This window comes from Homalodisca vitripennis, chromosome 8, assembly GCF_021130785.1.
Source record: "Homalodisca vitripennis isolate AUS2020 chromosome 8, UT_GWSS_2.1, whole genome shotgun sequence".
Taxonomy (NCBI): domain Eukaryota; kingdom Metazoa; phylum Arthropoda; class Insecta; order Hemiptera; family Cicadellidae; genus Homalodisca; species Homalodisca vitripennis.
The window spans coordinates 84,234,592-84,252,549 of NC_060214.1; the positions used below are offsets into that span (position 1 = coordinate 84,234,592).

General features: G+C 30.8%; 1 protein-coding gene across 1 annotated transcript; it reads right to left on the reverse strand.

Moving 5' to 3' along the window:
- Nucleotides 1-5,777: 5,777 nt before the first annotated feature.
- Nucleotides 5,778-17,372, reverse strand: LOC124367723 (glutathione S-transferase 1-like). The gene is made up of 6 exons (XM_046824800.1): nucleotides 17,249-17,372; nucleotides 16,085-16,228; nucleotides 14,051-14,109; nucleotides 11,377-11,515; nucleotides 8,626-8,790; nucleotides 5,778-6,232 (listed from the first exon to the last, which is right to left on the reverse strand). The coding sequence occupies exons 2-6, from the start codon at nucleotides 16,223-16,225 to the stop codon at nucleotides 6,086-6,088; spliced, it is 651 nt and encodes a 216-aa protein (XP_046680756.1). The 5' UTR covers nucleotides 16,226-16,228; nucleotides 17,249-17,372; the 3' UTR covers nucleotides 5,778-6,085.
- Nucleotides 17,373-17,958: the final 586 nt, after the last annotated feature.

Genomic DNA, 17,958 nt, shown 5'->3' on the forward strand with positions numbered 1-17,958 from the left:
TCAAGACTATAATTCCGTATTCACCTCAAGGGAATAAGAGTGAAAGATACCTACGAAATTTAAATCAAGTTTTAATTGGTTATTATTCTAAAAAAATAAAAGGATGGGCTAAAATATTTGGGAAAAATTCAGTTATCACTAAATTGCACATTCAATGAAAGTGTGAAAATCAACTCCGTTTGAACTGTTGTTTAATTATAAACCAAATAATAGTTTAAGTTTGAGGTGGAATCTGAAGGACTTAATAGATAACGAATTACGGGGAAAGAATAAAAATAAATTAATCAATGCAGTCAGAAAATCTGAAACAACAATGTTTGAAAAAATCAGAAACTAAGTAAATATGGTAACAATGTTAGATTTAAGAAGGGTGATATTGTGTTTTGTAAAGTTAATTTTCAGAGAAAGAAGTTGGATGCCATTTACGAAGGACCCTACAAAAATAATTGCCGTAATTTCAGATGTCAGTTTTGAGGTGCAAGATCTGAGACATGCAAACATATATAAGAGAGTTCACAGCATGAACATGAAGCTGGTAAAACAATGATGGTAAAATGAATATAGGTGTAAGAAAGTGTATGGTGTAAATTTCAGGGTAGGACATGGACTCTGAGAGTGGTTTAAAACATGAAATTTGTACTATTGATGAGTATTTAACCCTCCGTAACACACGTGGACGTTGAGTTTTACACAATTCACACGCGCGCGGAGTGTGACTCCACTATTGATATATTTTACATTTTCTTAACAAATCCTAATTCTATGAAGATTTTGGTAAACCTTTTTAGTATTTAAACATCTAAATTGTGTGTTTACACATGCTTTTTTTAATTTTTGGGTGGGGTGTATGCATGTGTGTTTTGCAATAAAAATACGTCAGTTTTTATGAAGAATTTAGTTTATTTCTCTACAACGAACATTATAATTGAAAAGATCACATGTTTAATTTATTTAAATAATAATAAAATTAAAAAACATTGTTAGCATATTAATGCAAGTAAAATATGATAATTTTAATTTAAAATATTGTAAAAGTTATGTTTAACTTAGAAAAATTGGCGTTGAATGAATAACGTCTTGCCAGCAGGTCAGTCTTTGCCTTGTATTTCTAGTACTTATTCATGACTAAAACAATAACTGTTCATACTTCCTATTCAAGACTTTACAAGTATAGTATTTTTTACAACCAGATAATTTATAATTAACGAAATGTTAAATCTATCAAAAACAAAATGCATTGAGTAAAGTTTTAAACAAATGTTGTTCAGTTGGAATCTGAAACCTTCTTCTATAATTTGAACTTTGGCATCACAGTCCCTGCACACATAGCTTTGAATATGTTCCATACACAAATATTTGTGGCATCCCTTACATGTGAATCGGGTTGGTCTGTTCTTTTTTCTGTCACAAAAGCTACACCTTCCATGAGTTTTCTCCCTTTGATCCAGTACAATGATTTGGTTGAGTTGCTGGCAGTCCCAATATTTCCCCAGACGTAATCTTATTGACGTTGGGGATGTTTGTCTTCGCAACTCTTGCTCTGATGTAGTCATCAAGTAGGTCTTTGGCCAGTGTTTTAAGAAAATCTTTTCTCAGCAAGTTGGTGTTTCCACTATTTGGCCTTATATATTACATAGGCATTGATGCCTCCAATGTTCAAGAATGAAAAAAAAATACCCACTAATGTCCACCTCCTGGTTATTCTTGAAACAGAATACGAGCACTTCATCTCGTCGACTTTGTCTACACCTGATTTTGTTGCATTATAAAATGTAATAATTGCTGGTTTGTGCACTTCATTATTTTCCATCACTTTCCACTTCATCTCGTTCGTAATGAAGTGTTGACAGGGCCAAAGACCACCTTGTTTTTTCTTCGGTTTGTAAGAGACAAGTGTGTGGTATTTCTCTAAAAGCGAAAACACTTGAATCTACTGGGCGATTTTTTACTTCTTTCATGAAGTTTGGGATTCCCCTTCGGTTTTTTTAATTGTACCTACAAGAGTAAGCTTGTCATTTTCCAATAAGTCTTGAGCTAAAGGTATTGACACAAACCAGTTGTCACAGGTTATATTGCGGCCACTGTAAGAGATTGGGGCGCACAAGACGTTTTTAATTTACGTTTTCATGTGATGAGTTTCCGCATAAGTAGGGTCCTGGTTGCTGCCGCCCACAGTAAACCTCAACATTGTTTGTGTAGTACATCTTAGCATCACACAAAGCAAATATTTTAAGACCGTATTTGGCGGGCTTGCTTGGAATGTACTGTTTTAAAACTGCAACGGACGCCCACGGAAAGCATCCAACATTTTCATCGATGGTTACTGTTTCAGATAAAACTGTAATGTTTCATGCAGTTGTTGTTAAATTTGTCAATAAGAAATCTCACAGCTGCAAGCTTGTCTGTAGCTTTCCTCGTAACCTCTGGTCCTATAATCATCAAACCGCAAGCATTTTAAAATGAAACTTGAATCGGTTAATATTCATTGTCAGCCTAAAATATTCTATGCCTGTACATAGTCAATACGCCATAAGTCCTCAAGTCTTGTATGCGATAGCTTCATGGAGGCCTGCAAGGAAAAGCAGCCCTAAAAACAGTGCCTTCAAGTCAACAAACAGTTATGTCACTTGCGTCTCGGGGTCTGGTAAATTTAAGGCGTTGGCTAGAAAATATAAATGTTTGTACATCTCACTATCTCCTGTAACATTTTTTTTCATCGGTAAAAAATAGCTTCAGTGCGTCCAAAGGGCTTTCAGCATTACGTGCATCTGCACGAACGCCATGGTAGATGTCGTAGAAGATCACACGGTCTTCTTTCTGACCCTCCAATTTTGATCCGGTGTCATTCTCCACACAGTTCCATCGTCTGCGACATACAGGTCATTAGTAATAACATTATTTATTACCTCATTGCCCACGAATGTCCTGGCCATTATCCTCCTCGTTTTTTTTTTTCAAGAACAGCTTGGCTTAAAACTGGCTCATTATCACTGCCTTCAGCTGACTCTCTCACTCAGTGAATTGTGATCGCTTTCTTGAACATTGTCTTTCTTCTAAATCATCCGATGCCCCAATTTCATCTCCTAGATGTCGAAGAATTTCTTCTTCATCTGGTTGATGCATCTGAAACCAAATAATAAGTATAATACAAGGTAATTAGGTACAAAGTTCTGAAATACATATTTATTGGTTTGAGAACATCTTTATGAGTAAAACAATACTCAGGCTATAAAATCAAAATTACAGATTTTATGTATCGAAAAAACGTGTTTACTTACCTTAAAAAGTACTCCGGTTTTAGGTTGAACGTGATGAGAGATGACTCTAATGATGAATGCAGTGTAGAACGCCGCGGAGCGATAACTCCGTTATATCAGATAATGAAAAGAACGCATGCGGAGCGTCACTCCGCGGGGATGTTCTCAATGTTACTGCTCAGTCGCGACTGAACGTACACGCCCCAACAACCGCGCCACGCCTTTCTACAGATGGAGGGGGGAAGCTACACCGCGGGCTCAAAGGCTCAACCCATTCTGACCACTATTCTAACAACAAATATACCTACTATTGCGGGAGTGTCGCTCCGCGGCGCGTGCGGTGGGGGGTTAATAATGTAAGATTTTTTATAAACAAACCAATTAGTTATATATATATTACTAATGTATTATGAAATCTATATACATGTTACCATTTGAGTGAAAGTACAATGAGACATATGTTTACATCACGCATACAGCCACACTCTATATATTGGTGAATGTGAATCCTACCCCTTCCTGTTGTAATAACAAATTTGGATGGAGAAATAATCTGTATTTTGTTGTGAAAATCCAGGTTGTGGTCTATAACATGAAATGTTCCAACAACCCTGAGTAAATGTTGACACAGTGAAAAGTAAAAAAGAAAACAACATGATATTATCTCATTATAAGTAATAAATTAGGATTAAAATAATTAGTGAAAAAGGATACAGCTTATATATATATATATATATATAATATATATATATATATATATATATTATATATACTTAAAATTGTTACCTTGGATTGGTTATCCATAATAAATAAACAAGTAACTGGCACTGAGTAAAATTAAAATAAAGAGAATTTAACTTTAATAAATTTGCACCACAATAAATTACCAACATTTTTAAAAGAAAGAACATTATTTTAACAGCACTGCACTGCACAGTTAAAGATGAGAAGAGATGATCTTGTAGAAAGCTCATTATTGTAAAAATTTGTGCTGTGGATTGATGAAGTTGTTCACTGACGAAATGAATTTACTTTTGAAATAACTTAATCGTTTTTGGGGGTATTACAAATAATTGTACTGGGTTAATAAAATTTAAAGGGCTCTAAATAAATGTTACATATTGGAAGCAATGGCTGAGAACGAGACAAATGCAACACCAGGGAACGAAGTCATTGGGTGTGTACGAGGTGCAGGAGATGAGCGAGATTCCCGTACTATATAGTAACAAAGATCTAGAATCTGTTATTGCAAAATCTTTATAAATTTTATTAGCCTTAAAATAAGTTGAAAAACGTCTTTTGCGTAATTTACAAATTACAACGTAATATTTTAATCAATGTATAAATGTCCTTTGCCAAAAGTTGCTTTACAGAATACGAGTTACAGATATTCAAGAATAAATTACTATGAACGCTAATTGAATAAATACACCTTCCTCGCAGATCATGTCAAGGTGTCGCAGGCCATTCTCTAAAGAACAATAGCTGCTGATTCTGCACAGATGTTTCTACCCGATTCGTAAACTCTGCCTGAAGCTGGCGCGCGGCTAAGTATAAAGAGTATTAGTGGTGAGAAAAGTTTAATGTGCTGGAAAATGAACTTCACACCCGGCATTGCTCAGGCCCGATGTACCATTACATCACCTACGTGTCGTTAAAATCATAAACGAAGCCATCCATTAGAATTAATTAAAATTTAATTTGTTTTAACTGTTTGGATTACGATAACTGTAATAATTAAATTATTATCTAAATATTATTAGGAATTATTAAATCTTACAACATTTTATAGCAACGAAAAGAACAAGACTATAATAATGAGTATCCTGAAGAGCTTCTAGGTAATAGTAAGCAAAGTATAATTATCGGTTTGTTTCTATTAGTGATTAAATTATTGGACCGGAATCCATATACGAATACACCTTAATTAAATTTACATTAACAATAGGTCTTTAATATGTTACCTAAGTTTTAACAATGAATAAAGCAATATGATTATCCGGCTAGAATTAAACGACGGACATTTTAAGGAATGAAAATAATATGTTCCAACATGTTCCAGGTAACTGGGGTGTAACACATCTACAACATATGTATTTGTTACGATATTTTAATCTTATTCGTAACATCTAGAAACGAATTAAAACAGTTACGTTCTATAATGTTATATTTGTACTTGATAGTTATCATTAAATACCCAATTTTTATTGTACTGCCTGAATTTCTAATATAAATAATGATACTTCTAGAATTCCTGTAAAATCTAAACTATTTATGTTCACTGTTCAGGTGTAAGTAAAAAATGCTTTTGTCTAAGTTGAATAAATAAATGTTTATTGCTATATACTTCCTTTAAGTTAATTGTATTCATGCTATAATAATACATATCTGAAAACTAAGCTATACTTATAAAGACTATTTTAATAAATGTAATATCTTTCACTGTATGTGTTTTTAACTGGTTAACTACAAGTGACAAGACAGGTAAACACGATGGGGTTAAATAACGACGTTGACATGTTCTCTGTACATACATTTTACTTAAAATAAATAAACTCACAGAATACAAATAAGTTTCAAATTATGTCATGTTATCATTAAAGTAAGATGTATGAAATTACCATTTGATATGAATTAATTATGTTGTAAACACATTCAATGCTCGAAAAAATTTAAATTGTTAGAAGTAATTATAATTTTTTTAGTTTAGTCATATAAGTGAAATATTCTCAAGGTATTTAATATACTGTATTAAATACAATACAACAATTAAAAAACAAGAATTGGTCAATAAAAACAGATTTTAGTTAAAACAGATCGAGACATTTTTAAGATTGACCGAGGAACTTTTTTACTTTATTAACTACTGTATCAGCTCCTTTTTTGTTGGCCTTATCGAAATTCTTCATGTTCAACTTGCATCTTTCAAACCACTCCTTGGTTAAGGGGAACTTTTTCATAGGTGGACTGTAAACCTGTAAACAATAAAAATGGTATAGCTATAAATACAAAAATAGGACCACTGAGATATTTAAAATTTTATTACATTTTTAAAATTGTATTACGTATGCAAAAACAACAATGTCAAAACTGTTATTTAGAGCATTTACAGTTTGATATCACACTAAATTTCAACATTAATATGGGTTACTAAATGTAAACTTTATATAAAATTTGCCGAAAGTAAATAAAGTTATACTTTATCTGAACTTAAAAGAAACACAACACTCCATTTCATATACTGTTAATATTTGTATTTTTTTAGTTTATATTGGGGTAGTATCATGAAGAGCTAACTCTAAAAAAAGAATTATATAAAGTAAAGTTTGCAATAATTCCCAGCAGTATATTTTTGACTTCTGTTATTGAGACTAAGTGCCTTATGAGAATTTCTGTAGACCCCTACTAATCTTCATATACATTAATGATATTCCAAAACATATTGAAATTCATTTCAACAGAACTATAACATGTATCGTCAATCTTTTCGTGTATGAAACTAGACTTATACTAAATAACTGTCACTTTATGAACCTGCTAGAACAGTATACAGCCGTATCCTTTTTCATTTCTGACTGGTTCTGCACCAATAACCTGTTCTTAAACTTTTATAAAATAAAACACTGTGGAGTTTCATCCTCAATCTTCCCAAATTGTTCCTATTATTTATACATTTGTTGAAAATGCAATAAATAGAAATATTTCAGTAATATTTTTAGCGGAACATCTTGATTTTGATCTGGAATAGAATACTCATATAAATATTTTATCGATGGAGCTAAATTAGGCTACATTGGTGCCTTTCTACATTAGCCTAAAATATGATATAGTGTGTTACTTAGCATTACGAGTCAACATTACGTTACGGAGTAATATTTTTAGGATTTCTAGTGTCATCAACTTAAATATGTTACTCTTCAAAAGAGAGCGTTGAGGGTCGTCTGAGGAAATTAGACTAGATTAAAGGTGTAGAGAACGTCTCCAATGTAGTGGGATCCTAAACTTGCCCTCCCTTCTTATTTTTAATTAGACAATGTTTCCTATGTTTAAAAATAAAAAATTCCTTCTACGTTTAAACAATTATAATTTCGAAAGTCACACAAATGACCAAATTTCAGTCTCAACCCATTTTTGTTATTTTGTCCTAAGCTTTAGGATATACAGTTCTGAATGTTATCAAAGTAAGTAAATGTAAACAGTTATTATGTAAAGGCTGGTCGCACAGCTTAACTTTATATAAAATCACTGAATAAGTTTAAGATTATTGTTTCTTTACTGCATTTAGCACGTTAAGAATGTTATCAACTGTTATTGATGACCTTGATCACTAAATAAATATTAGAAAGTATATAGCAGAAAAAAAAATTAAATGGATATATATATATATATATACACACCACACACGGGGTTTTAGGACACTCTTGTGTTTTAATTGACTCAATAATAATATTTAAACTCTGCTATGACACCAATCATAATGAACAAACATTTTAAGTATAGTTTACCAACATATTTAGAGAACCGTACAATCCAAGCCTATCACTCAGTAGGCTGACACACTTTCTCTTTTGTCTGCCTGTGAATGTAAACCTTCCTCTCTGTCTGATTGTACGTCTTTCTATTCCTCAGCAGGCCATCTCGAGAATGAAACAAGCTTTAGATATGAAATGCTGCATTCTAGCTTCGCGAAACTTTTTACGTGATACTTGGTGTTATATTTATTTACAAAACATATTCTTTACCTAATTAGTGTGTATATTCCTTACATTATTAGACATATAACCTTTATTATGAGCAAATATATAGAAAAATTACAAAGTTTATTTCTGTTAGTATTAATTCTGTGCGTGTGACGTTACTGTAATATATATGAGCTGGAAATTAAAAACTGGAAGTATTGTCATATTATAGATAAAATACGTTACAAAAAATATACTGAAAAACACATATTTTTGGTCTATAACACTTTAGATAACGTAGGGGTTATCATGTAATACCCTTTTTTAGATTATTTACCGGCTTAGTATACGAAAGAACCGGTAAATTGTTTTATACAAGCTGTTCTTAAAAAGCTAACATTTTTGCTACTTAAATGTGGATGGATAATAAAATATTTCTCGCCATTAATGTGCCGGACATATAGACATACTATTCACTTAGGACAATTTGCAAAACTATATTACCGTATTATTTCCATACCATTGAGTAGATTTAGAGAGTACATACTATAGCTTACTTTACAATTTACAAGAAAGCAACCCGTAAAGTTTGAAAAAATTTGTGCCAAAAATCTAAAGATAATAATGTGTATATACGTTGTTATTACGTATATATCAGAAAATAAACGTATTCAAGTTTTAACACTTACCTCAATTAAATCTACAAGTGTGATGAAACTGTAGTCAGCCACAGTTAAGGAGTCACCTGCAATGTATTTATTTCCAGTAAGGAGTTTCTCTATGTTCTCCTGAGCTTCTTTTATTTTCCCGATTAACTCTGGTGTTGGAGCTTTTTGTCGAAACGCTATACCTTGCTGCAAAAATAATACTCCTGCTTAACATTTTGTTTTATTACATAAATCAATGTTAGTGTAATTGAATGGCCAAAATGCTAATTAGACCTATCCCTTTAGGGATATTTTAAACTGTGTTTACACAATTTTAAAATAAATACATAGAAATGTCTTTTCTCTTTGATTTCCAATGTCACCTTTAAGTATAAAATGTTTAACGTTTAATTATGTTACAACAATAAATTCTAATACTAAAAATATTTAATAAATCAACAAAATATAAAAACCTAATTTACCACTTAAGTAAAATCTTTATTCTAAATAAAAATATTCAGAAATAAAAATGCTTAGTCACTTTTTAAAGTTGAGTTATGTATTCTTAGACACGCAAAGGGTAATTGTACACAGCGAGGCCTAAACAAGAGATGCTTCTTTCGATCTACCTTGCAACTCTTGGTAAGGGAAAATCTCGATCATGGTAGTTGCTTCCTTGTGAGACCTCATCCCTGTATGTTAGACTCCCACTCAGATACTGATACTGAAGATGAACAGTATGGTACAGCTCTATAGTTTTCAATTCGCTTAGTTCCTTCTTTTTATAAGACGTATAGCAGTAAAAGGCAATAGTAGAAACGTTGACTGTATGAGTTGTAGACTGATTGCCTCTGACAGTATTCTGTAAAGGCTCCTGTGCCTGCCATGTTTGGAATGCTCATTGAAAGTGAGTGAAACATAAATCAAAGAATGTTTACGTTTTTATAGACTTTGACTCTCTACCTAGCATAAACATCACGCCTGTCTCGATATCTTACCAGTGCCTCTCTGTATATCAGTGTGAAAGAGCATGTGACGAAACTAATACGTCCAAGTAAGCACGCATACAACACAAAGAATTTAGTAGACAGCAATCATCATAATTCAGAGGTTGCTCTCAAAGAAGACAAATAAAACAGCACTAAAATATTTACGAATGTTACAAAATAATTATTTTTATTAAATCAAGTGAAAGAGGTAAGATGTTCCTTATTAATGTCCATATTCAACAAATAAGCTCTTCCTAACTAAATTTAAATTTTTAAATGCCATATTCTAAATTACTTACACAAGTCTAATTGTTTCTTGGAGACTTTGTTGTTTTAAACTCGATGTAAATTACTCAAGTGATGTAATTTCAAGTGTAAAATTATATAGAATTAATATTTGTATAAGTGACACTATTTCTTTTTAATCGTGTATACAAATTCAACATGTAATAATATGAAAAGTAATTTAAAAAACGTTTTTGATTATTACGAAAAAATTCACCTCTTAAAGATGGGTGTATTTTACCTACAAAGAGATATTGATTCTTAATTAAATCAGATAATAGATATTATTGAATGCGGAAAATTAAGCTTTGGTCCAATTTAAATTTAAATTACTCAATTTAGGCTAGTATATGTTCATGAAATGAAATATTTCTTTATTTAAGGCGAAATTAGGGTCCCATGGCTCTTCCTTACATTTAAAGTTTTAGAGAGTACAGCAAATCATTCTTATTTTTAAGTAATAATAAGAAGGGACACATTACTCTAAATATTTTCAATATTAACTACTAAAAGTACAGCACTATCAAGGAGAATTAGCTAACACAATCTTATAAAGATAAAAAAAGGTATATAAACACGTTCATAAAAATAAAATAATAACAATATACTCATTTTTTTGCCAGTTTAATTGTCACATTTAATACACATGTACTAATCGTGCCAGTGCAACTGCAGATAAGAGGTGTAAGCCAAACCGCCCCAACCACCCGCCACAGATAGTGGTCCCTCAGTGAAGCCACGGACCATGGAAGACTCTTTAGAGATATTATTCTACGAGGAATGGAATACCACAGACCGCATGACGTGTCCACAAAAGACTTGTCATATTCAGCTGTTCTGTGCAACTGCATGAGGAGTACAGACGAACCAGAGCGCATTATACCCACACCATTTTGAGAGAAAAAATTGAAATAGTTTAAACAATTATTTGGAAAGGTTGAATTTAAAAGTGAATAAACCAATGTCAAAAATTTTAAATGATCTGTGGTTTTACATCCTAAAAGTATTTGAATTATTATAAAAGGGTATTATATGCTCATCTATCTAGAGATAAAATGCATATATCATACGGTAACTTTTGGTTCTTCGGAGTTCTCTTTCCAAAGAAAAATTTCCTCACGCTATTGGTATAAGAACAGTGAGGTAGTATGAGTACTATGACCAACAATAGTTTTAAGCGGCAAAAACCTCTGCAGTATTTCAATGAATGCATTAATGAAAAATCTGTCGTACAAGTCTGTCACTGCATCAGTCCAGGTAAGAGTACAGTTTATTGTCAGTTCTAAGTTATTAAGTTTATTATAATGAGGAGGGAGAGTTCCATTTACAGTAAGTAACATTACGTTTAGGTAGAAAATTAATACATGATCGACAGCGGTAATGAAATGTGACAATCGGTTTAGTTTTTTTCGGGGTTTACATGAAGAATAATAAATTTATTGGCCATATAGATAATTTTTGACATACGTCAGGTAGTATTGAAGGATAAACATAAAAATTGGTTCTCGTAACTTCTTACCGTGAGTTCTCCTACTACATAGAAAACATCGTTGCTATAGTGAAGTCTCTGGTCTACGACGGCTCTCTTCTGGAGGTCCTTGGGGTAAAGAGAGTCGTCCTTCCCATATTTGGACACCAGGTACGTCATGATGGCTCGACTGGAGAATACAATCATTGATATTACGTAATTAGCATTAAATTGGAAAAGAATTCAGACACTATCGAATTTTGTTATAGGATATTATCCTAGACAATATGAATAATATGAGAGATGTGAATAACACAAGCTACACTTACCAACCATAGTAATTAGTGTAATAAACAAATATGTCATAACAGACGAAAAGGGCTACTTACTGGGAATAACAGGACTACGTAATATCGTCAGGGAAACCATAATACAAGGAATCTTCCAATATATGAGACTAAGACAGGGATTCATTTCAACAAGGTGAGCAAGAGAAAACAGAACACATTATAAAAGGAGACATTGTTTCGATAAAACGAACTTAATACAAGTATAACTAAAATAAATATATAGTTTAAGTCGAATCTGAAGATTCGTGTTCATGACAAAGAGAAACGAACTACCAGAATCTTTTTAACAAAATTAGTTTTGGGGCAAAAGTTTAAAATTGTTTTGGTTTATTAGATTTAAACTAAATATTTAATTACATATTGCAACATAATTTACATGATAGGTATATCATTATTATGGAGACGTTCTAGTTTTTATTGAATAAACTGTTGTTTCTTTTACTTTTGAAGATGTCACAATATTTACTTGGACAATTTGATTACTTTCTTAAATCATTCTAAGATTTCAAGAATATTAAATGTCTGAAATAGGAGGCGAGGAAAATTCTGTAAGCAAACACAAAGTTACACTTATAAAAGAGCATAAAATGAAAGGAGGCTCCACATCCAACTGTCATTAACAACACAATTTGTTTTCTGCGTATAATTATGTTTTCTACAAGGAAAATAACACTACATTTATATTTTTTAGTATTTTAAGAGTTAAAATAAATCTTCAGTTCAAGAATAAGTTAGTTTGTGCCTCTGGTTCATCTGTTTTTATTGTATTTATCGTTCAGAATGTACTTCTGACTGAACTATTTCCCAAATTAGAGACAATAACTGTTTTAAGCGTTCTAATGCAATTTAATTTGGAACTAAAGGATCATAAACTTAACACAGTCTATATACAAATCATATTTTAAATTTAATGCTGATACTAAAGTAGAAAATAATAATTGGTAACCATAACTTTGCTATAACACTAACAAAGACCTTTGTGCTTTCTCAACACAGACCTAATTCAGAGGTTCTTGAGTTTTATTATTGAATATTTGATATATGAGACATTTTGCCCAATCAGTACAATTTTCATTCTAGATACTTTTTTTAAACTAGCAGTATGAGTATACTTAATTTACATACTATCAAAACTTTTTTACAGAATTTCGAATTTATAAAATACATTAATTAAAAACGATTAGATTGAACAAATTATATGAAATGTATTTTAAAATATTATGTTTTAAGTTTGTTTGATTGTATGTCTTTTGTAAATAAAAGTTTTCTTTGACCTATTCTGCACAGTTCATTTCAAAATATTTACTTGGTTTCACGTAAAAAACAATAAACCATTTTATTACGTCTGTACGATTACATAAAATCACTAAAAACTTAGTGCACCGATTGTACTGAAAGTTTTATGAAAATTCTTGTGCTTCCTGTTTAACATATATTTTTATAACTGTTTCTAAACTCCTCAGATGCTACGCCCTACTTGTCTTGAAAATTCCATTGTACATTATATTATTATACCTATCTGACAAATTCAAGAATAATAAGAATAATAGTTTATAACATTTAAAAAAGTGATAGTAAATACCTGATTTTATTTATCAGTCAAATTAAACCACACATTAAAAGTATCTTGTAACATCCTACTTTGTCTGCCTTTTTTAATTGAAATTTAAATTAACAGTCAAATTCTATAATTTATTATATCATGAGAGTGTTAACTGAAATGCTAAGGACTCCACAGCTTCAGTCTCACTTAAGACTTGGGATTTCTCCACACTGGCCTAGAATAGGAATGAAATCGTTGGATCTATTAAAAATTCACGATATTTTGTAGATAATGATAAAAACAGTTTCTTTCTTAAATTCATGGTCAATACTTAAACTTAAATAAGAATGGATCAATACTTTACAATATTTTTAGTTACTGTCACCTATTTAAGGATTATTAGGAATGACATACAAAAGGAGAATGCTTTTGATGTCCCTGTTTTTGAAATTTAATTTCATGCTAAGTTGTGGGTAGCTAATCTCTCACTAATAAATGAGCTAAATTGCAGTTTATACTAACTTCAATGTATTTAATAACGAAATAAACAAATAAATACTGTCAATAAGCTTTATCGTGTATTATTTCACACAAAAATTCTGGAAAACCTTCTTCCGAAAAATATCTTAAATTTTGAACCGATAAACGATGAGTAATTAAGATGTTTCTAACTCATATTTGGTAAAAAGTGTAGTGCAAAAGTTCAAATACTAGTAATGTTTCAAACTGTATATACAACAATACTATGGAAGTACATTTTGTGTAAGTTAATTCACAATCACAGTACTAAATACCAAGCTGTGTTAGATAAAATAAACATAATGTGTCTTACCTTTCCCACAGAATGAAGCCATTGTCATCAATCAATGGGACTGTATGCAAAGGATTTAACTGTAAATCAAAATATAATGTTACTGTGTATACAACAGTGTTGTATAACAACTTAAATAATACAAAATACAAGATTTCCAGATTAAATACTAATTCTTGCTGCGATATTTCTAAGAAAAGAGTTTTTATGACCAATAGAGAACAGTACGAATATGAAAATAATCTAGTATAGAATACATAGCTTTTAATGTCGATTTGGCATTTTAAGTATTTTCATTCAACACATGATTTACGAGATAATTGATTGGTTATAATGGCTCATATAATAATAATCCTCTACACATCAGGCATTAAAATAACGATGAATTAATTTTGGATTCCAAAAGTATTAGGTATATAATACTGCCTGAAATCCTTATACATAAATTATGCTTTCTAATATGGATACATAATAAATATGGTAAAAAAAATTTATATACCATACTTCAAAACTGCGATTCTTAAAAATGGTAAAACTGTATTTTCCTAAAGAATTATTCAGTACAATTGTATTATGTGATAAACAAATTCCTGTAGTATCATGTGCCATATTACGTTTATTCACTAAACAAGTGTAATGAACAAAAAAGCTCAGTAATTGCAAAAACATTACTGAATTATGTTTAAAATTTAACTATCGTTCGTAATAATGCTCATATAAAAAATATTGATAGAGCCCTTGAAAGTTGGCCGTACCACCTGTTCCCCTGTCGATAATGGCAAAGAGCTTATTCATATGGTGCGATAAGATACAATATTATAAAATTCCTGGTTAAGATCAACGCCTGATAATCTGTATTTAACCTATATAGACATTTCTTTATATTGTATACAATAACGTTTCACCGCAGGAGTCTTGTTTTAGTTTGAATAATATGAACCTTGTTAGGGACCAGCTGCATTAGTTCCATCTTGCCATCTTGCTTAAAGCCCCATGAGACTAAATTAAAATTAAGGTCTATTACGACCTATTTTTTAGTCGTTTAAGTATTAGGAATTATCTCGTTGGCTGAACACTAGCAAAACTTCTAACTTAAAGTGTAGAAAAATTATATTTCTCACACATTTTAAGACCCTATATCCCCCAGAACAAAATTGTGTTGTTTTTAAAATAAAAAGCCTAGAAAGAATTATTTATGAACCATAAAAGAGAAATGGAATATAAATTAACTACTATCAGGAAACCATACATGTAACCTAATGCTTAATTATAAATGCCAGACATAATTATTTTGAAGTTTAGATTATAGTTATCAGAAACTCTTTAATAGATAACATTGCATTTTTAATTTTATTTCTTACTCCTAGGGTTATCATTTATTCCTAATGAATATATAACATCTAAACAGCCTCATTAATATTTGATCATTGGTGTATTATTTACCAAATGCGTACATGTGCTGCTGAATTTTTTATACAGTTTAATAAAAGTATTATTTTCTTTGATATAAATAAAGTAATTTCAGCATTAAAATGTGTATTCGTATACTACTTACAAGATTTTAAAATTGAATAGAGAACTAAGATTATACACGTAACTCAATAAAGCTTTTAATGAGGTGCCTATAATTATTACCTGTATTACACAATTTTTAAAAGTTACTAAACATAGAATGTACTTAAAATATACAGTTTATTCAAGCTGTAAAAACTATACTTAATAAATAAATATTTACTGAAAGCATATATAAATTTGTATTAATTCTTTTAGTATTTTAGGAAAAATTATACTCGTATTTTAAAGGCATGACTATATTTATATTACTTTGTATACGTCAAAATTATAATTTGATAATAATAGCTACTGACTAATTATCAAACTAACTAAATACGTATTTATTTTGCTTTAATTACTGTCTGCTTAATTTAAGAACAATTTCAAAAGGTTTATAAATCAGGAATTGTGAATAGTAAAATTCATATCTTGTAAGTATTTTAAATAGTGCTTTCCAGACACGCTTATATTATGTTCTGTTGAACTAAATAATCAAATTACCTTAAGGTACCAAGGAGACAATTGGTCCTTTTTATATAAATCCACATCCACGTATTCAACTGGCAAGTCAAGAGCGTGTAAGACTAAGTTGACTGAGCGCACTGGAGGACTATGCTCCAACCAATATAGCACCACAGGCATTTTCTGTAATTATAGTTATAAATGATATTCTAAGCTCAGCTACTAGTTTAAACATTTTTATGTAAGTGAACTTCTGCATAATATTACTAATTGATGTAAAGATATTTTTAAAATGTAAACTAGGGTATAAACGTAGCTATGGTATGAAGGGTTTATCCAATGTGAATGTCGATTTTAGCTCCAGTACAACCTCTTCTAAATGCAGCTCTTGGAATATGACGCTGTCAATAACTCTGATTAGATCATACAGCTAGACCACGATTGTTCCATCACACGACTCACGATTGTGTGTAAAACATCGTAGTGATTAGTGAACACTTCATCATTTAGATAACCTTTTTGCATAGATATATCTCTTGTCGAAATGGTGTAAAAAGTTGGTGTTGTGCATATTCGTCAATGATTTATTTTCTACACGTTTAGACAAACATATACTCAAATGCATTCAAATTTGTGACAATTTCAGATTCTAATAGTAAATTTAGCTGCAGCTAAACTAAACAGTCACTTGGGTTTAAAATTTAAAATGATGAAGTAATAAGTAGTCTTACTGAGTAGCTATTTATATTTCTACGTTTTTAATCCTTATTAATTTATTTTTTGATATGTACTGGTAAAACCTATTTCTAGATATCTCTTGCGAGGAGAATCTTAGAAAAGTTTATGTTATATTGCTGGCTGATTTCTTTTTATAGTAAAAACACAATCCTTGCATAGGCTATGTATTAAAAATATATTTTTATTTTGTAATGTAATATCATTTTATTAGTTTTATTAAAACATCTCAGCTATAGGTTAGTTATAAATAATAATAACTAATCTCAGTGATTTACTCATAGATTATTTTATGTTTATAAGTAGGGTTTAAACGTTTTCCATGTGTGTTCCAACTACTAATTGAAGGGCATTAGGGGACCTCAAGCCTAGTCCACTATAATGGCAGACACGAATATTTTATCTCAGGTTGACATGGATAGATTTAGCGATGGCCACGAAAACTATTAATTGATTGAAGTGACTTACCAAGTATGCCAAGATGAGAAGCAATGAATGTAGTGCGGAAGAGTTATAGTGGTAACTGGTTACTACGTTTGTGGCTGACTGCTTCTGTGATAGAAAGTCGGTCTGGTGGGGGAAGACATTCGGTCTTCTTGTTAGACTTGCTCGTATAGAGATAATTATTCAGGCACGTGACCAGTTTATCAGTTCAGAGTTTTATCGTGCCATTAATTTGGTGTAATTGGTGTTATATTTGTCCTATTACTAATCCACTTATAGATTACGAAAATAATTATGTAACATAGTATAATGCCCTTTTTGTATACTATGTTTCGTATATATGTAATGAGAAAATCCTAATACACGGTTAATTAGTGTAATACGCACATGTCAGTATCAAGTTATTTTATCAAAATGTTTTATTAATAGTATATCCTGAAAATAGTTTATTATGAGTAAAAAAAATGTACCTTTCACAACTTTTGTACTTTTTATTTCTGCAACATACGTTTCAAATTCGAGAACCCATCTTTAGGTACTGTAGCGTCAGGTGAATTAATTAAATAAAAATATAAAAGAACCAATTGGAATATACTATATCTACCTTAATCGCTAAGTCTTGTACTAAATCTGTATGTGTGATTAATTAAAATTTTTTATTGTTCGTAAGACAATTAGGTAAACAAATAATTGAACCAACAATAAATAATTGAATTTGATCATATATAAGAAGT

Bases quoted from the DNA above. Each gene is read 5' to 3' on its own strand.
- LOC124367723 (XM_046824800.1), bottom strand. From the start codon at position 16,225: ATGCCTGTGGTGCTATATTGGTTGGAGCATAGTCCTCCAGTGCGCTCA. The intron at 14,110-16,084 runs GTAATTTGATTA...TTTGATTTACAG, and splicing joins TGTCTCCTTGGTACCTTAAG to TTAAATCCTTTGCATACAGT. The intron at 11,516-14,050 runs GTAAGACACATT...TGTATTCTCCAG, and splicing joins GGCTTCATTCTGTGGGAAAG to TCGAGCCATCATGACGTACC.